The sequence below is a fragment of the Manis pentadactyla genome, chromosome 4 (genome assembly GCF_030020395.1).
Source record: "Manis pentadactyla isolate mManPen7 chromosome 4, mManPen7.hap1, whole genome shotgun sequence".
NCBI lineage: Eukaryota > Metazoa > Chordata > Mammalia > Pholidota > Manidae > Manis > Manis pentadactyla.
In genome coordinates, this window is record NC_080022.1 from 159,418,177 (window position 1) to 159,441,807 (window position 23,631).

General features: G+C 47.1%; 1 protein-coding gene across 12 annotated transcripts in view; it reads right to left on the bottom strand.

The window, feature by feature from the left end:
- Nucleotides 1–23,631, bottom strand: part of MSI2 (musashi RNA binding protein 2) — a 376,280-nt gene that overhangs the window by 240,139 nt on the left and 112,510 nt on the right. For 11 of the 12 annotated variants that reach the window (XR_005023616.2, XM_036879852.2, XM_036879855.2 and 8 more), the window contains exon 6: nt 10,313–10,405. The exons of the other annotated variant lie outside the window; for it this stretch is intronic. Coding sequence is in view for 10 of the 11 variants with exons in the window: in XM_036879852.2 (XP_036735747.1) it covers nt 10,313–10,405 (93 nt within the window). In the remaining variant the exon portion in view is untranslated. The remainder of the gene's footprint in view (nt 1–10,312; nt 10,406–23,631) is intronic. 12 annotated transcript variants of the gene reach the window in all.

Below are 23,631 nucleotides of genomic sequence, written 5' to 3' on the forward strand. Positions count from 1 at the left end.
CACAAAATTGAATCTTCAACTCTGGCTGAGAGGATCCAGGACTTTGAATTTGTGTTATCCCCAATGTGGGCGGGAGAACTGAGTGCGAAGGCCACCTAGAGGACAGATGGGAAAGATGGAAGAATACACGTGTGTATGCACACGTGTGTGTGTGTCTAAACTAATCCTAATCAAGCATTAGTTTATTTAATTGTCATGACAATCCTATTTGACAAGTATCATCCTTGTCCTTATTCTACAGATAAAGAAACTGAGGTAGAAAGATGTTAAATGACCTACCCAAGGTTACAGAGCTAATAAATAGATGAGCTGGATTTGGTTTCAGACAGTCTGAGTATAAAAAATCAACGCCCCTATCACCAGGCAATGTGCTAAACCAGGGGGTCAGCAAACTTCGGCTGAAGGCCAAATCCAGCAGCCTTCTGGTTTTGTAAGAGAAGTTTTATTGGAATACATCCACAACCATTCTGTAAATAAAGTTTTATTGGAACACAGCCACAACCATTCATTCTCATACCATCTATCGCTGCTGTCTTTTACTACAGTGGCAGAGTTGAACGGTTGTAAGAGACCATCTGGGCCACAAAACTGAAAATAGTTATTACAGGAAAAATATGCCACCCCCTATGCTAAACAGTAGTAATTCTCAATGTTTCTACCTAAGTACTTCTAATAGTCAAATAAACCACAGCCTAGAATGACTGGGGACAGAGGCTACTGCAGCCAGCAGCTATTCTGAAATGTCTCCAAGTGTCAGGGTTTTTCCCCCCCAAATAATGCAGATTTTACGTTCTGTACCATAGTATTTGTTCTAATAAAATATGTTTAAATATAATATGTTTAAAACATATTAAACATATGTTTTAAACAAACGCAACCATAGTGTCACAGTCAGCTTCCTGGAAGATGTGCCACAGTAAGCCTATGGCACTTCAATCCTGACACAGCCCCATAAACCTGAGAGAGGTGGCCCCAGCCTGACTGGCTCTGGTGGAGCAGAAAGCCCAGGACCTCTCACCAGGGTGTCAGGACCTGCACCTTGGCCCACTGCTACCTGGCTGAGCATCCTGAGCAAGTCGCTGACATTCTCCCAGCCTTTCTTTCCTAGCTTTAAAGTGGAGATAATCCTCCTACTGCATCGAACTATTGGGAAGATTATAAGTCAAAAGACAAATGAACGGTTGGGCAGACAGGAACCTCTCAATCTGAATGTGGATGCCAACTGAGTTGGAAAGGAAAGGAAATGGGGTGGTCTTTTTAAAAGGTAAAAACCAAAAGTATTTTTTTTCCTATCAGAAAATCAACACGCTCCGTCACAACGTCCTCCAGCCAGGACTTATGGAGCTTACCCTACCCTCCTGCCATTTACGAAGAAAGCTAAGAATAAGACCAGGGATATCACTCCATATCTTACTTATACTTGTGAAAGTGAAAAGCACCTTAAATTGTTTTTCCCCCCAAACACTAACACTCTACAAACAAAAAACAAGTCTGAAAATATTTACCTCTGCTGCCAATTATGAAAGACTGTTAGCGACCTCAACAATCAAAAATCTCTGATTTATAACTAATCCGATTCCACAAATTATACCTACAACAGACCACCTGAAAACAACTTCCTGTAAACAATCCATTCTGCTGGGTTTTAACTCTAATTAAATCCTTACTTTGCTCTTTAACTACCAAAAAACTCACTTTTTGTTACATGGGGCAGAATTTTTTTACTTTGAAGAGACATAGAAATAATCCCCAAGCATAAGTCCAATCAGGAGCCCAGGGAGGTCCTCCACTCCAAGTCAGGGGTGAGCCACCCCTTCCCCCAGGATGTGGGGGTCTGCCTGTCAGTACTGCCTTCTGCTTGCTCCTTTAACACTTGCTGGCCTGACGGAGTGCAGGTCCTGTGCGGGCTCCAGCCCACAGTGGCTGAGGTAAATCAGGAAAGCAGATTGTAAACAGGCATGAAGTGAAGTGTTCTGGAACACACAGGGAGGGATATTCAAATCTGCCTGGAGGTGGTCAAAGGTTTCATCCCTTTTAGAGTTTCAGGCCAAGTGTCTCAACTTTTCCCACCTCCTGTTACTGAAGGGTGACCAACTTATTCTGATATGTAAGTCCTGAGTTCCTGGAAACCCTTCAGTCCTAGGCAAAGCAAGACAGTTGGTCACCCCGGCTTTATCCAGCCTAGTTCTTCTCCCTACAATCAGGAATCCATCAATCATATTTACAGTTTGCCTGCTGTTTGTAGCCCTCCATCTGCCTCCCGCCAACCCAGCACTTCCAACAAGTGATTATCAACCTTTCAGAGTATCGGCCCCTCCACCCCGATTCTTCCATCTTGGAAATATCCTGGTCACGCAAACATCCCACAAAGAAGAAAAGACCTTCTTCACCCAGGCTGCAGAAGGAATATGGACCTAAGGTAAATCAAATCCCACTTCACCAGGAACGCTACTCTAGGAAGACAACACCAAGTGGAGTAAAATGGAAACAGCCTATACAAATTCAATCTATCACATCTTCTATTTATTTTATGCAAAGTTTTCCTGGTGCTTATTAATGCCAGTTTTCCCTCTACCATTTAATCTCTGCTTCCATTTCATTCTTGGAGGCCTGTGATTATTCTAATTCAGCATTTGGATGACTTCATTTCCGCTCAAGTACACCCAGGTCAACTTGGATAGAAAAGAAAGAGGAGGAGAAGAAAAATAATCAGCTAAAAGCTATTAAATATCAGCCGTGTGCCTCATGATTGGTTTTAAAGGCAGTGGTGAGGTTAGCAACAGTCAGAAACTCAACCCTTCTGTCTCCTCCTGCATATTAACATTTCTCTGGGCCTCTCACTCTTATGGCTTCGAATGTAAATAAAGTGGCTATTGGCAGCCCACTTTTAGCTAATTCACAAACACCAAGTCTGAATATACAGAGCTGTAAAAATTTAGAGGGTGGTAACTTAACAGATCCGGCCATTCTACAGAGAGACTGATTCTCAGAGGACAAAGGGAAGGAAAAGAAAGAAACGAGGAAAGCATGCAGGACCCATGTAATGGGGTATCTATTGAGGGGTGGGGGTCGGGCAGGAATCTCCATATCAATGTTCACTCCACAAAACAATGGAATTCGATTTCTATGCCAAGTCTAAATGAACTGAGCTTTCTCTTCCCTAAGAACCACTCCTTGCACCCCCTGGCACAAGCTCCCAACCATGATTTCTCAGACATTTTCAGTTCCCACTGAAGTACATCCAAGGGGAGAAAGGCTTTCTTTCTCATGCTAACAACCCCATTGTAAGTGTCGTCTTCAGAGGCTGCCAGGAGGGCTCTGGGAAGGTGAGCTGCTGCAAGTGCGTAATACCGCTTCTCCATCTCTCCTTCCCAGGCTCCTTAACTCCTTCCTGCCCTAGGGCTCCCCAGTCCCAGCCTTCTTCTTCTTGGCCCCCTAGAAAAATGAAGTAAAGCTAGACCACACTGAGAAACAGTTAACCAGCAAAGCCAGAAAGTTCGGGCCTTGTTCCTCTACCTACTATGCATATGAACATAGCATTTGATTAGCATAATCTCAAAGTTTTCCCAGCTTGCTACCCAGAAGGCATCCTATTTCTCTGTTTGTATATTTTAAAACACTGTTAACAGAGCAATAATAATGTCTGATGCACTTGCCTAACAACAGCTGGCTATATTTTATACACTAAAGGGGAAATGGGAAATTTTCCTAGAAACCCACTATTTATTTCAGGAACTCCCTTTTTAAGCAAAAAAAAGAGGACTTAGAAGTGTGGTTGGGGTACTCTCTCAATCTCTTTCTAACTCAATTCCCTCCACTGGCTGCAGCAGAAATGGTCTATGGAGGAAAAAGTTCAGCAGGAAAACACAAAGTTGTTTGGTAGGAGGGTTCAGTGGCAGAGCCCAAGGATCCCATTGCTTGTGGGTACTGGGTCTGCTGGCTGCCACCTGGCCTGGGAGGCTGAGGCAGGCAGATGAGGCAGGGTTCTGCAGCTGGCTAACTGCAACTTTTTGTACTCAGTAGCTCTGCCAGGGGTCAGAGAGCAAGAAAAGTCCCCTCCCCTGTATGACACACTTCCGAAGGGAGAGACTGACACAAACCAGACAGAGAATTAATAAAACATGAGGACAGTGTTGGCCTTGTTCTGGGCTGTTACAGGAAGAAAACTTAAAACACAAAAGCAGCCTTCAGGATGCTGGCCAGGGAGGGGAGAACACATGTGGTCCCTCCCGGTCCACTCTACAGCTACAATTCAAGTGGTCTGAGGGACATGAAGGCTCTCTGGAGCAAAGGCAAGCAGGTGACAGATGAGGCCTGGGCGCACCAACCACCTTCCAGCTGGTCCACCTGTACAAACCACTCCAGAAGACAAATGCCTCATGGAGCTTCGATGCCCACAGAGGACAGACACGACTTTTGTTTTCCAGTCCTAATCTGAGAGATCCACATGCCACATGGAGCTCCATTTATCTACAACACCCTTTCAATAACACATTACCTCAGGATCACAGTCCACTCTCAGGAAAAGGGTAACCTGCCTGTTTATTTTCTCACAAATCTCTTGCCTTTCAAATTTCAAAAGCTTTGTATGGTATTTTTATTCTAGATAGTACTCTCCTCACACATATAGTATTCAAAACAAGTATCTAAGCAGCGAGCGGCTGTGGATGTCACTATCGTACCTGCACAGAAAACCTGGAGCTAGAAAATAATAAGTGTCAGACCCTTCCTCAGAGCACGTACTTCGACAATCCCCCACACAAGCAGAATAAATGAGAAGATCTCATTATATTTAAAAAAACCAATTCATTCTTGCTTTCAATGTTTTTTCAAACAGCTTTCAAGCACCATTCTCTGTAGCTCAAGTTAACTTACTGGCCAACACTCAACCCAAGCCAATAAAAGGACTTGAAGGACTGACCCTTTCTGCTTCATTTCCATGGGGCTCCCCCTTTGATGGGGACTAAAGACCTGTAACTTTCCAAACCGTTTCCTTTAAGGCCTTTGCTTCCCATCCACCACAATGAGGGTCTGGCCCAGGAAGGGGTTAAGGCCCTCATGTCAAACCACAAACTCGGGCACTGGCCCAGAAGGGACATGGGAACCAGGGCAGCCGAGTGATAAAGGCCGGATTGTAGCAGCCCACTGAATTGGAAATGACTTGTAGGCCTAATGAAACAGAACTTTGGCAGTAAAACAGAATGAAAGGAATGAGACAATAAAAGGCTGGAACAAAGGGTGCAGAGTCGTTTCAGCTTAGCAAAATAAGCTCACTTTGTTGGTGGGGAAAGCCAAAGCCGATTAGGATAAACCAATGACTAAGCGTAAGTCTTCCAAACTAATTACACAGTTCACCATGTGAAGTATAATTGGAAGCCTCCAGATGCGGGCTGCTTGGCTTTCACAGGAGTTACATAAAGTGAGAATCACCTAGTGAGCTCGGCACTGAGCAGGCCTGTCATCGAGGTGAACAGCTGAAAGGTGCAGAACTGCTCCATCCGAGACGAAGCCGAGAATTCATTAAGTTTAAAGGCTTCTTTTTGATCTCCAAAATCCTATCAGTGAGAATTTAAGAAACTGGTGCTTGAGGGAGGGGCCTAACGGGCAGAAGGAGGAAATTCCAGGCACATGGAGTTTCTTTGATCTCAGTGCTTTTTAATTACCAAGCTGGGCTATTCCGGATGGCTGTGTGGGGAGAACAGTGGAGAACAGGCAGATTGATTGTCTGGGTCTGTACGAACATATCTAGAGCACCATTTAAGTGCCATTTTCTGGAATGGTCTATATGTATCATTTCTGTATGTATGAAATTGTGAGCATAGATAACTTCCACTAGGAAATCTGAAGCAGTAAAATAAATTACTGTGTATCAACATTCTTGACAAATGAACAAGACCTGCTTCCTCTGAGTACTGGGTTGCTTGGTGATAAAGTGGAGATGAGGTTTTATACACAGTGAAAAGATGTTGAGGGTTAACTGGCACAAAAATGAGTGACTGTCCAGGCTCTCCCAGGCTGGGCTGTGTGAGCTTGGACAACTTAGTGACCTTTCTCAGCATCACCTTTGTCATCTCGATAATAGATATTCCACCTATCTTGCTTGACAGCTTTGCAAATCAACTTTTAAAATGCTCAGTACCAAGAATACATCCCTCTAATTCAGAAACATCAACTCAAAGAGTAAAATTCCACATAGTAAAATCTGAACTCCACAAATTCTGAATCTTCATTAATCTAAATCTAGCACATGAAACAGGGAACTGGAAATACTCAACAAGTTTTCTGGATCTTACTCATAGGATGAATATTCTAGTTTATAAATAGTACCTTTTTCCAAATAGAGAATCTCTTCAAAGTCCCTGTATCTTTAAGTCCAGAAATGAACTTTACCACAGTTATGAGTCTTTTGCTTATTATGCTCATTACTATTAAGAATATCTTGTTTTGATTACAGTCTATAGATACTTTAGCTATCTATCTATCCATCCACCTCTGTATGTTTATTTAAACTCAAAGTCATTGAATTTTCAAGTTTAGGAATAATCTAGTCCAGGGGTTGGCAAACTATGGCCCACAGGCCAAATGTGGTCCATCACCTGTATTTGTAAATAAGGTTTTGCTGGAACACAGCCATACCCAGTTGTTTATGTATTGATTGTGGCTGCTTTCTCCATACAACAGGAGTGAGCTGTTGTGACAGAAGCGATGCTCTACAAAACCAAAAAGGTTTATTATCTGGCCCTTTTGCAATGTTTCCAACCCCTTTTTTCAGATGAGAAACTGAGGTCGGGAAGGAAGTGGCCTGTTAAGGTGTCACAGTGGGTCACTGAACAGTCAGGCCCAGCATGAGGGTTTGGAATGCCTTCTGCCTTACCTTTCTGCGGCAATAGCACCGGAACAGCTACCTAGGGGGTGAGGATGGCCACCAACTTAGCAGAGTCCTTATGCCAACGTGGCCGCCACACTTCATGATCTCATATTAAATATTAACAAGTCATAACATCCCTAACCTGGGGTGGGAGAGAGGGCATAAATCTTATGGCAGGAAGGTGGGAGAAAAGCACAAAAGAGTTTACTAGGCTCCAATCTGAATTATGTAAAGCTCCCAGTGTGCCATTCTGCACCCACTCCACTTGCAGTAATGACATATTTAAGCTCCTTTATCTCAGCCCCATGATAGCAGTCTTCGCCATCTTGATTGCCACCTGAAATAAACAGTTGAAGCAGCTGCCACCTCAGGCAAGATGGGGAGGGGAAGAAAAGAGGAATGACAGCAAGGGAAACCTAAAAAGAAGGTGGCAAACCCTGAATGGAGACTGTGGAAGGATGGAAAGTTCTAGACTCAGAGGAAAAGGCAATACGGTGTTAATTCTGGCTGTTGTCCTGCCTTACCCAGGTGACCTTTGGTGAGACTTAACCCCCTGACCCTTATTATCCACTTTCATCAAATGGGCTGGATGGTACCCAAACCTTCATGTGCAGATGAAATGAGGCAATGTGTGTCCTGGCTCCCAGCACTGTCCCTGGGCACACAGAAAGGGCACGATCCTTTCCTTTCTTTTGCATGCTCCCAGACCTAAGTCCACCCTGTGGAATGATCAGAAGCTGGAACAGGGCCCTGAGTTTGGATTCTGGCCACAGAATCCCACAAAGAAGAATTAAATGAGATAATATAAGTCAATGGCCTGGCCCAGTATCCAACATGTAGTACACACTCATTAACTAATAAAATTACACCTCATTGATTTGCAGTTAACCAACTCACAAGAGCCCTGAACAACTTTACAGAAGCTGGAACATGTACCAAGTATGCATCATAAGAGTGTGATATGTGTGTGTGTGTGTGTGTGTGTGTGCACAAGTACGCACATGCATACACCGCCTTTCCTTCAGCCAGAATATAAACTACTGAAGGGCAGAGCCAGTCTGTCAATTATCTATTACCTCCTTTCACGGCCACCAGATTTACCCATTACCCCTAAGGCCCAGCAGCAGAGTCTCCCCACTGCTGATCATTCTGGATTCGAGTGAATTATACCAGAATCCTGAGAGGCAGTGGGCCCTGCCCAAGGGGACATAAACATAACACTAGCCACCAGCCAAAGAAGAAATAAGCTGTTCTGAAGACAGACGCAGATTATACACAGAGCATATGTACGAAGCGAGCTACTAAAATGTGAGCATAGAGAGTGTTATGGTTTGGTACATTCAAAAGCCTCCTTAGTCCTTTAAAACACACTTGATAAGTTTACAAATCCTGCTGGAATCCAAAAATGTTGCTACAAAATCAACTGAGCAGCTTCAGACCCAGCAAGAGCCATGCCAGGGAAGACGTCTGTGACTGCCTCCCAGACAAGAGGACAACTGTTCACAGGGCAGTGACGGTCGCCACTGTGGGCCCAGCCAAAGCGTGCAGAGCCTCCCACGGCTGGCGTACTGGGTCACGACTAAGTGCTAATGAAAAATGAAAGACAGAAAGGAAGAAAGAGAGAGAGAACGAAACCAAGAGTTGGAAATGTGCAGAGATGTGGCAAGTATAAGCCTGTTTGGAACTCTCACAGCCCATCTGGAGAGCATCAGCTTCCCCGACACCCACAGATAGGCCCATGAGATTCCAGGGCAGGTTACGGCTGGAAAAAGAAATCCCACCTCATGTTTGCAAACACCACCCCAGCCTGGTTTTAAAGGCTGAACAGTAGCAAAGAGAGCTCCCTCTCCCGAGCCTTCCATTACACAAGCTGGCCTTGTCTCATTTAATTATTTCCAATCCCTCTCCAGATTTGCCCATTACCCCTAAGGCCCAGCAGCAGAGTCATGGACAGGGTGGGGCAGGGCATGGACAAATCCCCCTTAGTACTTTAAATCAGTCTTGAAGAGAAGGACTATTGCATATATGATCGCCAACACACTCAGCTATTCTTTAGAACTGGCTAGAATGAATCAGCCCCCAATGCGCAGTGCAACACAGGGCCGCAGGAAAGGCGTCTTTCATAACTGACCTGGAAAGGCAGGGAAGTGCTGTTCTGAATGCGAGGCTGGGGCTGGAGAGGCTGGTTTCTCTTTGTTGCATGGGCTCCCATCCATGCAGAAATTGATTAATACCAGAAACAGGAAAAATCTCCATTTTGAGGCTAAACAGAGGTCACAGCATTCATCCCAGACAGTAGCTCACAAGTGGACACACCTGGGGGCGAGGTCATAGCTGCCTATCACCTTGAGCACATAAAAAGAGCACAGAACCTTCTGTCTGGCCAGTGGGCAGCAGTGCCTTTGTACCACCCAGGGCAAGCACGATAGTCATTAATGTGGGGAAATGAGTGACAGAGCTTAGAATAGGCATGGTGTCTTCTCAGGAGGCAGCCCTGGGCCACATCAGCCCTTCAGCGGGGGGACGCAGACCTGTACAGACGGAAGCTGTCCAACACCTGGGCTCCCAGGACAATGTCTGCCACTACTCAGAGATATGGGAAGCTGAGGCCAGTGCGGCCACTTGCCTTCCAGCCTGCCTGGACACGGGAGCTGGAGGAGGCATGCCACACAAAAGCCAACAAGCATCAGCTCCCCCACAAGCTGCCCTGCTGAAGCCCTGGGGCAACAGAGCCACCTGAGAAATGTGTCACCCTGAGGAAGAGGCCACTTTTGAAGGCACCAGGTCCCTCGACAAACTAGGAAGAGGCTGTATTAAGCACATTACCCATGGTCACATATCCTGTCTGTCTGTCAGACTCTGTCACCCACACACTCTCACACTCCATTTCCTGACTGATTTAGGACGTTCTGTGCCACTCACAGCCTGTTGCGGCAGCAGAGCCCATAGGATAATTTTACTGCTGTCTCACATACATTCTGACAGGTACAGGCCCAGCATCTTTCCTGAGTTTCCTTGGGCATTTGACAGGGGAGGGTTCAGCAGCCAAGGGCCCCAGGGAGCCTCCTCTCCAGCACACCTTCCAGAAAGGCACAAAATGAAGCCCAGCTTCTCTGGGGGCACTTGCTCCGTGAGTCATAGTCCCGCATCCCTCCCCAGACACTGCCACCTCCAGCTCCCAGCCCAGGCCCCATGTGGCCACCAAATGCCAGCAAAACTGCCCTCAAAGGCGACTCTGTCTATTCCGGCAGGCACATGGGGCACTGTGCTGACCACAAGCCGGACTCTTCCATCCTGGCTCCTGACAAATTCCACTTAAATCTTGACAGTCAAGTTCAAGGACGAGGTTTTGAGCACACAGCTGTGGCAATGGCAGGGACCACAGCAGCCAGTTCTATGGACTGGTCTGGCTGCCCTGCACATGCTCTCTTAGGCACCACTTACCTTGCCAAACTGCTCAAAGTATTGCTTTACATCTTCTACCACCGTGTTCGCAGATAATCCGCCTACAAATATTTTCTTTGTTCTTGTGACCATCTGTAAGAAATGACAAGAGGATGACAGGGGTTAACCAGGCTATCTGAGCAATGCTCACTAAAATGCTGAAACAAGCCACTGCCCACATTTCTCTGGGAAGGCAAATTCAGATACATTCAATCTGCACAGGGCAGGCCATCTAGACGTCTCAGGACGCTGGAAGCAGTCACTCTGGATATCTCAAGCCTTCAGGCCACAACCTAAAAGCCCAAGTTCCATACCTACACAGACTGGACTTCAGAACTTCTTTGGCTATATATAACACACAGCTTCATTCTGATATTCCAGCACAAAGAAAAGTCACGTATCAAAGCTATTTTAAACATAAGAGACGTGAACGAAACAGAATTACATGCATAAAAATCTGCTGCCCAGGCAGTACCATAAAAATTGCCAATAAGAACCTCAGACGTAATTCAAATACGTGTGGACTGTCTACACTGAGCTGTTCTGGGTGGCAACAGGACAGACTCTTACGACACTGACCTCACACACAAGGACCACCCTCCAAGCTTGCTGCCCAGTCTCTTCCCCTCTTGATTTCTCATGATTCACCCTGATTCATCCTATACTCAGTCATGCCCCAGTTACTCCCCAGGTCTGCACACCTTTGTCCGCACAGGTCCTTCTCCTCAGAAAGCCTCTCCACATCTAAATCTCCCAAGGCAAGTTGCAGTCCTCCTGCAAGATCCAGTGACCTTTTCCAATATTCAATCTATCCATCCAGCCACCTCATCCAGAAGCTGTCCTACCCTCCTCCGAAACCCTTTCTCCGAAAACCTGATTCCATTCTCAGTACCCTCCACAATGTCAAGTACAGGGTCAGCACATAGAAGCCCACCCCAATTGGTTGGTGCATGCAAAAATGAATGAGTATGGCCACATTTCAGAATTCCACCAGTTCCAAAGCAAAGGGAGAAGGAAGCTCGATGACATAACCTGTTTCAGAGATGGAACCAAAAATCTTACACATAGGAAGGAGCCAAAAGAGAAACAAGAAAACACATTGTATTCTGAACGCTGAGTTTAGTATGCGTACTTTTTTATTCCTGTCAGATAAAAAATTTAAAAGCTCGGGGGGTATAGGATCCTACCAGTTTGGCTGCACATAGTAAATACACAATGTCTTAACTTGATGAGAGGAATACTGTCACAAATGTGTAGGTATATCAAATCATTATGTATACTTTAAATATCTCAACAATTTTATGTGTCAACTGTACCTCAAAAAAGTTGGGGGGCAGATGTTTGATAAGAAGATACCAAGAAAATCATGAGTGAAACCCCAAAATAAGTGACTGAGATGAATATTGGGACATTAAAAAACCCCGCAATGTCTCTTATGTCTTTTTCAATTCAATGGAGGATGCCTAAGTAGAGGGGCCATGGCTGCCTGGATCACTGTTCTCACCAAGGTTCCTCACGTGCTGGCTGAGAGAGAATGAACCGACCTGCTTCCAATAAGAGAGCTGCAGCTGAGGGATGCCTTGGGGCACACTGGTTACCGGCGGGCTCTGCTGAGGAGTGTAAGGGCACAGAAACCTGGCTCCTGTGTCTGGGTGTGATCGTGGGTGGGACTCACCCTGAGGTCTGGGTTCTGCCCCCTCCACTGTGAAGTCCTGGGAAGGAGCTCCTGGTCCCACCTAACCTTGAACTCTCAAGAATCTGCAAGCATGATGGCCATGACCCAGGGAGGCTCCCAGACTTCATGGAGCTTATGCTTTAGTGTATCGGCTCCCAGTACGGGACATGCGTCACCGCAGCCCACTGACTGAGCCCAAAATGGAACATCCTTGTAGTGGACCTCATGCACTGTTTTAAGAGGACATTGCCTTAGTGACTCTGCACACTTCCTGTTGGCTGTGAGAGCCATGCAGTGGTTTACACTCGTGTTTAAAGCTGTGATTTATGATTTACTCTTTTTCATCTCTTTTCAGATGAATGGGAGATGAGATCATGTACGTGAGGACGTTCTATGCAGATCCCACCAGCGTCCACTCCACCAAGCTCCAAGAACCTCTCGTTAGCTGGTGGGCATTTTATCCTTATTGCCCATCTCCCTTCTTGTCCATTCCATAAGTCTTCCTGATGGATCAAGGTCACCTTTTTAGTGAAATTCCATTAGGACCTATCCAGACTTAAATCTCTCCCTCTACTCACTAATCACCAAATTTTACTAACCTAACTTTTCTCATGTATTCATGTTCAACAGATACATTGAATGCTAGATACTGGAGCTTACATTCTAAAACAATGTGGAATGTAATCCGCTATAAAATGGAGATAGAATAATTAGCCTACTACACAAGATTCCAATTAGGACTAAATTAAATAATACATGCTGAAGTGTCTAGCAGGATACCACACAGGTGCTAAATAAGTGGTCACTGTAACTGAATCCAAAGTCAGCTACTAAATTCATCCTTCCAGCTCAGAATAAATGTGTAACAGAAAAAAATACGTTCTGCAGAAAGTTTTGATAAATCAACTCTTATTGCCCCTTTCTCTTCCACTGTAACTTCAAAAACAGTCCTGCATCTCTATATGATTTCAAATGGGCAAAGACTACCAACAGTTTCATTTTGGATTCTTCATTCCCTTTTTTTTCACCCCGACCAAGCAATTAAATATCTATTTAAAAAAGATCACTAATGTGATCTACAAACACTCACAAGTGTAGTTCTCAACTTAAGGAAACGCTGGAGAGGCATTCTGTAAAATGAGCCCCACGGCCTCATTCATACATTGTTTAGAGCCAGGTGGGTGTAGAGCAGGCACTGTTTATATTCCAAATGCTCACATGGACCCAAAGAATGACACGACCAGCGCTGTCTTCATTCCAAATAGTCGAAGTCAAGAGACTGTTCATTCCCCGGTAAGTGGTTAAATGAAAAGGTCCCCACTTACACTCTGTAACCATAAACCTGCCAAGACAGAGCCCTAAACACTGAGGTAGACACCCAGCTATAAATCTTCACAGCCCAAAAAAAAGGCTTCAAAACATTTTTTTCTTAAGAAGGATGAGAAATCCCAGGACTCAGATGATGCACTGAAGTATCCAAGTTACTAAAACCTCCTCTGCAGGAACCAGCTCAGATACAGCGATGGATCTCACTGCTCAGCAAACACTAAAAGGAAATGATTTAATTAAAACCTCCCACACGTGGAAAGGCCAGTGGGAAAGATGTGCGACACTCGGTTAGCTGCTCCCCAGTAACTCAGCTTCCGGAGACGGGAGCATGGCCGGGGTGGGTGACTGGGCTCTGCCAGGGGCGCGCTGGGAGAAACGGGAGTGATTTACTTGGGGAATCCTGATGGCGTCACTGCCAATCGGACTGTGCCTGCTCGACGATTTGCAATCCGAAGGACACGGGAGACAGACACACAAAGGACTCTAGAATCACTTCTAGAATCACTTTCCTCCATTTCCTTCCACCTACTCCTGAGGAGGGCAGGAAGGGGGCAGAGCTGGGGTGTTGTGCCCACACTCTCAGTAGGACTTAATGGAGGTCCTCAAATTCCCATCAATTCTATCAAGGTTTCCATGTATGTGTGCACATGCATGCATGTGTATGCTTATACACAGGTGCATGTCTGTGTTTGGGTAATTCTCTATTCCCAATCCTTGAGTCTGGGCTTCTGTTTGCCCCAGGAACCACCCAGCACCCCCAGAACTTAAGACTCTTCTGACCTTGAAAATAGCAAGCAGGACAAGTTACCCACTGGCCTCCTGACTCTATATTGCGTTATAAAAAGTACCCCCCAACCCACAGTGGAGTGAGCCACCTGCGTTTTCTTCCTGGGCTAGGCCCTTCAGGGAACTTTTGCTAACCCATGGCCTTTGCTCCGATACAGTATTTAGCCACACAAGGTAAAGGAAGCTGGCCACTGCACATTAACATGCTCAGAAAGCCCTAGGACGCCCCCACCGTGCATCTAGGTGGAAAGAGCCATCCATCTGTTCCCAAGTGAGCGCAATCCAAAAATCCGTTAGGAAATTGATCTTAAATGTCCTTTCCCTGGAGTTTTTGGTGGAGGAGTTGCACAAAACACTCCAGTATGTGTATGTTTTCCACTCTCATGACACACTAAGACCCATCGAGAGCCCTGCACCACATGGCGTCAGCTGCCACCCCAACAGGTGCCCTTTGTTTGATGGTTTGGAGCAGCCCTCTGGGAAGTGGGGTGTGTGTGTGTCTGTGTGGCACCATAAGGGGATGGAGAGTGTTCAGGCTCTCACAAATCACTGTTGCAAAATTTTGCATCTAGACCCATAATTAATTAAACACCATGCTCTCCACATACCTCTTGGCTCCGCAAAATAAACCCAGCACCCACTCTAGTTTGGAAAATTGCTGTTTACACATTAAGAACTGGCCAAAGCCAGCTGCCTACTAGGGCTACAAACAACACTCCACTTCTTGCCTCTAACCAGGGAGCTGGCTTTTGTTTCAAAAGTTCCCTTTTAAAAAAATGTGTTTCCATCTGCAATGCTCCCTCAGAATGGGGTCATCCTATTATATTTTCATAAGATATGACAGAACAGATGAGTGAGTGAGTGAGTGAGTGACAGTGTGTGTGTGTTGAAGGTGGGGGTGTTAGAAATGAGAAATTACTTTTAATAACGCAATTGAAGGGGAAAATTCAGCTCTATCAGCTTTGGCCCAAAGACATTAGTTGCCACATAAGAAAACAACAACACACATTTCTTATCCGGACAGATGCACGGAAGGCGGGAAATAGCTCTGGAGGGTCTTAAACGAGTGTGAGAGAGATTAGAGACTTCTGGCCTCTGAAGCTGGAGAGAACACATTTCTGTTGCTTTAAACCACCCAGTGTGCAGTAATTTGTTACTAGGAAACCAACACAGAGACCCACTTGGGAGAGGTCCTAGGAGACCAGGGCCTCGGCCTCACTTTTTCTTGGTGACAGTGGAACAAGGGTCCACACGGAAGACCTCCACCATCCAGGGTGTGGACAGCACCACACCCCCACCTATGTGACGATCTCAGTCTACCTCCCAAGGAAGGCAGGTCACACTCCTCACTGGCACACTCACTATGGCAGGGGCCACGGGACAAGTCTCTGCCTCAAAAGGTAAGGCAGGAAAAAGCTAAGCCAACTGAAGAACAGGCAACCCCAGAGCTGCCTGTGCGTTCACACTCCTCAGTAAGACACATCGTAAAAGTGGGGCCGGCATTCACATGTAAGCAGGGTCCTACCTACTACACTCCAAGAGATGGAGATAGGTCCTCCTCCCCTATCAAAGGCCCCTACCCCCACCCATGCTAGAAGGCTCTATCCTGGCCGCAGACCCGCCAGCTGAGGCCTCACTCAAGTCCTAGGATGTGTCTCAGCTTCTCTCCCACAGTCAAGGAACTGAGGCTTAGAGATGGTGTCGGAAGTCACACAGCAAGAGGGAGTGACCAGAGGGGGTGAGAATCTCGCTTTCTATTCACCGAAGCCCCTCACACCTCCCTGAGGCTGGGTCACTGGCCTTCCTCCTGGCAGGGAGGCACAGCTGGGGAAGAGGTGGCACCACAGGCTGCCCGCTGACTCTGGCCTTTTAGATTCTGAAGCAAAGATGCGAAAATGACAGGCCAGACTCTGCTGGCGGGAACGCAGTGGCACCGCTGCTTGGAAACCAGGCTGGCAGCTCCTCAGACGATTAAACATGGAGTTACCACGGGACCTGACAACACCACTCCTGGCTTATACCCATGGGAAACGAGAACACAGGTCTGCCGAAGCCTTTACACAGAACGTGCATGGCAGCACTGGTCCTAAGAGTCAAAAAGTGGAGAGACCCAAACGCCCGTCATTGGGTGAGTAGATAAACCATGTAGGATACATCCACATAATGGAATATTTGGCCATAAAAAGGAAAGTCCTGACATAGTTCACACGAAAGACAGTCATAGAAGACCACATGTTGCAGGATTCCATTCATACGAAGTTCAAAACAGGGAACTCCAGAGAGACAGAAAGTAGATTAGGGCAGGGATGGAGGTGGGGAGGCGGTAGGGGGTGCTGGCTAAGCAGAATGGGGTATCCTTTTGAGGTGATGAAAATGCCCTAAAATTGTGGCGATGGGTACACAACTCTATGAATATTTGAAAAACCACTGAACTATACGCTTTAAATGGGTACACTGTATGGTATGTGAATTATACCTCAGCAAAGCTGCTGTTGGTTTTTGAACGATAGGCCAAAATGATCCCGAAGTCAAGAGTCTGAATGCCAAAAGGGCTGACAACAAACCCAGGTGCCCAAGAAAGGATGCTCCCTACCGCCTGATCTGCCAGCTGATTCCACATGCCTTGATGCACCCACGCTGACCAATGGACAAAGGTGTAACAATATTTGATGTTGCCGACTGCAGAAATTAATTTAACTTCAGAGAGAACTAATTAGAAACAGAACCCCAAACGTTTCTCAGAGCTCCCCCACCATCTACAGCTATTAGCCGGAGAGCGCTGGGGTTCAGGCAACAATTTGGCATTCCTCTAAATAGCTTTAAAATTGGAAGGAAAAAAAATAGCCTTCATCTATATGGGGCTAGAATATAATTTACACACAATTATCCGACAGTCAGGTTACAACATTACCTCTGATTAAAACAACAGTAACTCACCTAAAGGAGAATGTGATCTCGTAATGAAACGATCAGACTGCTTCAGCAGGCTCCCCGCCTCATCTTTGAGCCCTCTGCCTGGCTCCCTCCCAGGCTAATTTTTAAAACAGTACCTCCTCTTACCCTTGAGGGAAAAGCCGCAGCCAGCAAGGGTGACCCATCCACAGATTGGTATCAGAGAATAATATCCGAGACAGTGGCACTCAGGCTGGGGGCTCAGGGAGGTAACAGAAAAAGGTGCGGTGATGGAGTGTTGCCTTGGAAAGCACAGGAAATTAAGGATCGTGGCCCCACGTCAACGGATGCTGAGCGAGGCGGCTGGCTGGCCATCATCCCAATCGCAGGCACCCAAGCTATTCTGCATTCACAAGTACTGCCCCCATCATTCCAGCCTTCTGGGAGCCCCCACCCCCATACTTCCCACAGAGTGAGGTGCAGAAGGCCTGAACCGTTCCCCCTCCAGTGTTCAAATGATTACCACTACGTAGATGCAATTAAAACCCATCAACTTTTACAGCAGTGGCATTAAACGAAATTAACTAAGTATCCTTTACTGTTGCTGAGTTTGCCAGAAAGCCATGCACTTCCACACACAGAAGAGGTGCCTCCAAGCCCCAGCAAGACAGTCAAAGCCGTTTCCTAATAAATGTCAGAAAGAGGTGGGCAAGGAGGGCCAGACCAGATAGAGGGATGGTGCGAACTCTGGTCTTCCCATCTGCGCCTGTCACTGCAGCCGCGGGAGCCCGACTCGCCCACCAGGGTGGGACTCCTCTGCAGACACGGAGGATGACACACGGCGAGGGGCGGGGTCCTAGACATGCTGACAGCGATGGTCTGGGGGGCTCCAGGGCTAAAGCGTAGGCCCAGGGTCCAGCAAGTTTAAAATACCTCTCTTGGCCCACCAGTTTCTGCATTTTCAAGCACATCTGTGTATCCTGAGACTTACTGACTAACCGACTTGGTTGGTCAGATGAGGTCAGGTCAATTCTCACAGCTCTGGGCCTCACTTCCCCCTTGGAGAAATGGGCACTGGCCCTGGCCTGAATCACACACATGGAGGCAGCAAAGTGAAATCATGACTCCAGGAGCACCAGCCGCAGGAGACCTGTGGCCTGTGCAGGCCCATGCCTCTAGCACAAACCCTGCGCAGAGCTTCTCCCCTGGCTCCAGCCTCCCAACACGCATGTGCAGCTGACAGTGCCTGCGGCCCTTCTCACGGGGTAACTGAAGGCAGCCGTGCGCAGAGGCCCTGGGGTTACGCACACACCACTACGGTGAGAGGCTCACAGCACTCCTCCTCTTTTCCTAAAACATTATGGGTCACCCATGCAGCAACTTACCACAGAAGGTAAGCGTTTCAAAATTTCTTGGAACCAGAAGTAAATACCTTTACCTACCATCTTGGAGGTCCTTTGCGTCCCCCACATGCTGCTTAGGACACCTCAGGGATGGGCTGAGAAGGCACGTCAGGAAGGACGGTCAGGAGTTCTGACCCTCAGTGAAGGAAAACCAAGCTTAGGAGGGTGCCATTATTTTCTGGGGAAGACTGCCTGAGAGAGGACTTCCAGAACCCCCACCCACCCACCCCAAGAGAACGAGGCCTGGTCTCATCAGCAACAACCAAACGGCCCTTCTCAGGAGAGAAAGGATAAAAACTTTGCTGGGAGGCAGGCTCTGAAGCCAAGGCGTCCCATCCCCCAAACCCTCCAGTTGATTTCATGAAAAGAACAAATGGCAGCCTTAACCCTTAGCCTTGATTACCTTCATTAACATATTTTAGATGCACATGGCAATCAGTTCTTGATGAGCAAGTTTTACGTAACCCACAGAGCCCAGCCAGGCTGCAGATCCGCTGCCTCTCCCGCAGTGTGGCGGGGCTCTGCCCTGGCTGCACCTTACCGTCTCACCATCTCCAGGGGAGTCCTTAGAGCCTACTGATACCAGGCCCCACCCTCAGGGATGCTGTCTTCACTGGGAATGGTGAGGCCCTGGCACCAGTATTTTTTAAACCTCCAGATTCTAATGTGCAGTCAGGGCTCTACAAGGAGCTGCTTCTGTCATCTTAAGGGAGAAAAGGTGAGGAGTGGAGACCTAAGCCAAAGCAAAGACCCTTTTTCACTATTACCATACTGTGCACAAGAGGGGAAAAAGCCACACACGAGTAGAAGGGTCCTGGGACTTGAACCAGATTCCCTAGGCTTCAATCCCATCTCAGCACCTCCCTCAGCTGTGAAATTCGAGGCAGGCCATGTGAAAGGTGAGGGCAATACTTCTGACATGGAGCTGCTACAAGCACCATAAGAGGGAAGTATATGAAAGTACCTGGCATATAGTAGTTGCTCAAGAAACATGTTTGCTGAGTCCCAAGAGAGTGAGAATGAAAACCAAGAGGGTAAGAGAGAGGATAAATCGCAGAGAACTGCCTCTGATGGTAACCTACCTACCATGTGCCACACCCTGCTGGGCTCCATGGATGTTAAGTGGAACGAGATCTATGTCTGCTCCTAAGGTTCTTACAGTTAAGAAAGAGGCTGTGTTACTGTAGCAAGGTGGGGCTTTGGGAGCACAGGGTGGGCTGGGCATGACCTAAGGTTTGAAGGCCAGCCACGGGTGGTCAGGAGAGGAAGGGGAGAAGGGCCTCCCCAGAAAGGCTGCAGCACCTTCAGTGTTGGCTGAAAGGCTACAAGTGGACCTGAAAGGCTGCAGCTCAAGGTCTCATGGAACGCAAAGAGGACAGGGGCCAGGCCAGGAGGGGAAGGCCCTGCAGCCATGCCAGGGAGGCAAGAGAAACCTCCCCAGGATTTAAATAGGGGAGAACTCTTCACACAGGCTGTTAAAAAGAAAATCAGGGCCACAGTTGGGGGCTGGGTGATCTTAATGCTTAGATGTTCGTAAGAGAGAAAAGAGAAAAGCATGAACCAGGCGGAAGGCACCTAAATGCCAATCAGTGACCACCGTGGGGCCTGGAGTCAGCTCCCCCATTAGAGGTCCCTCTCTGCTCTGCCATTCTGCTGTTCCAGAAAATGTCCTGGCGGGGGGGTGCGGGAGGCATAAGGAGAGATAAGCACATTGCACCCTTGGTGTGGTTGTCTTTAGAAACACACTCAGCCATCTGTTCATTCATAAATTTTACCTGTCAAGAAAAAAAAAGTCAAACCCCTCCGCCCCCCCACCCCCGCCACTGCCCAACCCCACAGCCAGCAGGATGTGCCAGTCTGGCTCCTGCCACCCACAAGTAACTTCCTTTGAGGGCAAAGGGAGGACTCAAAGAAGTGTCTGCAGTGAAACAGAGGAGCCAAGGTAATCATGAGCCAGTCTCTCCACCATTTATTAGGTATTTCATCCTTCAAGAGGTGAAAGGTGATCTCTCTAAATCCAAGAGGGCCTTAGAGGCCAACAAGTGCACCAAACTTGGAGATTCTGGAGATGGGAGGGCCAGGTTCCCATCCTAGCACCCCAAAGGCGAGTGATAGAGCAGAAAGAGAAGGGACCTAGGAATTGCAATTCTGTCACATGCGTACTAGGTGGCCCTGCCGAGTGACTGAGCTTCTCTGAGCTTGGGTTTCTCCCTCTGCAAAATGGGATTAAATGGGCTGACCCATGAAACATGTTTAGCATGGGGCTGGAGTGACAGCCACACAGAAGTCCCACTTTCCCTCCCCACACCTTCCCTGCTCCACAAGTGACTGCACCTCGATCTGTTCAGCTGTGAATGGGGATTGAACTTTCCCTGCCCTCTAAACAACAGAAGGAAAAGCACTTGGAAAAGGCATGAAGCACACTCCATAAACCTAACAACAAATTATAATCAATTCTGTCTCCTGCAGATTTCTCGGACACCACCCTGAATCGGCCCACCCCCAACCGTGGTACTGGGCAACCATGGTATTCCAAAGGCTGAAGATGCTCCAGCAAAAAGGACGCTATCTCATCTCAGCGCAAAGCAGCATCTTTATCTGCCTTAACCTAGGCAGCCCCTTACCCTACAAAGAGTAACAGATTGTTGCACATGAGGAAGGTCATTCTCTGCAAGAGATAAAGCTGTCCATGCCTCGGAGGTAATATTTCTCTGCTACACCAATATCCTAGTATGTCCATGCTGTCCTCATGCCAGGAACATATTTCTATAAATCCTTACATAAAAGAAAACTTTATTTTCCAGAGGGACAAACGGCACAAAACGAAACAACGGTCGCAGCAGAACCACCACCAATCAAACACAACTCAGTCTGCCAGCAACTTGACTGAATGTGCAGTGTTACAGATGTTTTATAGCCATGATGTCTGTTCTATTTAAAACACTTGCATGAAGCCAGCCAAACAACGAAAAAGAGAGAAAGAAAAGATATGTTCCCAAGTGTGCCCAACCCAGCTAACTGGTCTGGGCTGGCTGTTTATTGAGGCAAAGCGGCAACTAGGGACCCGTAGCCGTGGGCCGAAATGTGGAGGGTTCATTGTGTAGTTCACCCTGGAGGGCTGTCAAATCAGCCACACGGCCCAGCACACAGCGCACGGTCTCTCTGAAGGGCACTTCTGCCTGCAATACCCGGGTCTTCTGCAGGGAAATTGTCCTGCACCTGGCAAGCATTTAATGAAATCCGGTTTCCTTCCCTCAGGGAAGAAAAATCTGCCCAGTTAACCTCATTTGTCCAACAATACTCATTCATTCCCTCCACAAACATTTGTTCTTGCCTGCTATGCCAAGGGCCTGCGCTAGGGACTCCCAGGCAAATCAGCCCCTCAGGAGGCCCCGCAGAATGGAAGGCTCAGAAGGGAGGGCCATGGTCAGTTTACTCCCAGAATGGAAGATTCATAAAGTTAAGGACTTTGTCTTTTGGCTCACCACTGTATTCCCAGCCTAGAAGAACACCTAGCACACAGTGGGCACTCAATAAGTGCGGGGTGAACAAATGAGTGCATGAATGCTTCTTGCTCTGAATTCCTCCATTTGTGGATGATCCAAGGTCCCCTGGGCACTCTCCTTACCTCCTACCTTTCCCCCAGGTAATTCCAAGCACTCCTTGGAAGCACTAGGGAGATAAAAGGCCTGGTTCCTAAGGAGAACAGCTGGCAAGAGTTCTGGGGGAGAGCCACAGAGAACACAGCCAGAGTGCTCCACTGAGGCAGTACAGCCTTCAGAGAGTCAGACAAACCTTCTCTACTCAGACACACACAGCTGCTGATTTGGTAGGGGCATCTTTACATATGAAAAGGACAACTGGTGGCTCTTGGTAAGAAACCACTTAAAAAGTCAAATGAACATAGAGAGGGGTCTGAAAACCCTGGCAACTGCAGATTCAGTGACTATTTCCAGGGTCTATATCACCTGTCCCCAATTAATCCCATTCAATACCAAACATTAATAACTACATAGTCCCCACCAGGTGTAAGAGCACCAAGTAAAAGATTTAGTTTTCTGCCCTTAAAGATCTCACCGGGGCCTAAAGAAAATACCCAGAGGCAGGAGAATACAAAATGGAGGGAAATATGATGAACTCTGTCAGGAGAGTCAGAGAAGGCTTCAAAGAGGAGATGCCTGACTAGGGTTTTAAAGGATAAGCAGGAGTTTTCCAGAAAGACAAGAGAGGATGACAGGCAGAGTCATAGCAGCATGGAAGAGCATTGCTTGGTTTGGGCACGAAACATTTGGCCCTGCTAGAAGTCACGTGGAAAGGAGGGTTAGATGGGAGAAAAGGATAGAGGCAAGGTCAGATGACAAGAGTCTTGTAGACCAAAACCAAGGAGACCGGGCTTCATCCTTCAGACGAGGGGTCAACGAATTTAAACAGAGGAATAACATGACAAGCTTTGTGTTTTAGATAAGTCAATCTGTAGAGGATAGATTGGAAAACCTGAAAATAGAGACTACAAGAACAGTTAGAAGTCTACAGAGATAGTCCAAGATGAAGGAGCCCTGAACTAAAGCAATGACCTTTTGCATAACAAAGCAGGAAGAGATTTAAGACGGGTAGGAAACAAAATTATCAGTACTGGGTAAATGGCCAGATGCAGAGAAGGAGAAGAAGGAGTTTTGAATTTACTGGGTGGCTAAGTCAATGGTGGTGACACCAACTAAGATAAGAAATGCAGAAGAAGCAGGTTTGCAGAGGAACGATAAATATGTTCAGTTTGGTTACATTAAATTTGCAGTGCCCAAAGGATTTGTGTATCTGTTCTGGAGAAAGCACAGGACAAATGACCCAGACTGAATTCACCAATGTCTAGGTGGCTACTAACATCATGGAAGTGGATGAGGAGAGAGGCTGGAGTACAAGCAGGGTCAAGGACAGTTTCAGGAGAAAACCCAACATCTTCTGGCCACCCAAAGCAACAGCCAAAGAACCAGGAGAGAAGCAAGAGAGAACCGTTCCACCAACTACAGCGGCACACGGCCCTTTGGTCTCTGCCCCTTTCTGTGAACACGAGGAAACCTGTGACTGCTTCAACCAAGAGTGCACAGCAGGAAGGATGACATGTGACTTCCAAACCTGGGTCATAAAAGGCACTACAGCTTCCAGCTTGTTCTCTGCAACACACAAACCTGAAGCCCCAAGCCACTGAGTAAGAAATCCAATTATCCCAGAGCCGCCAT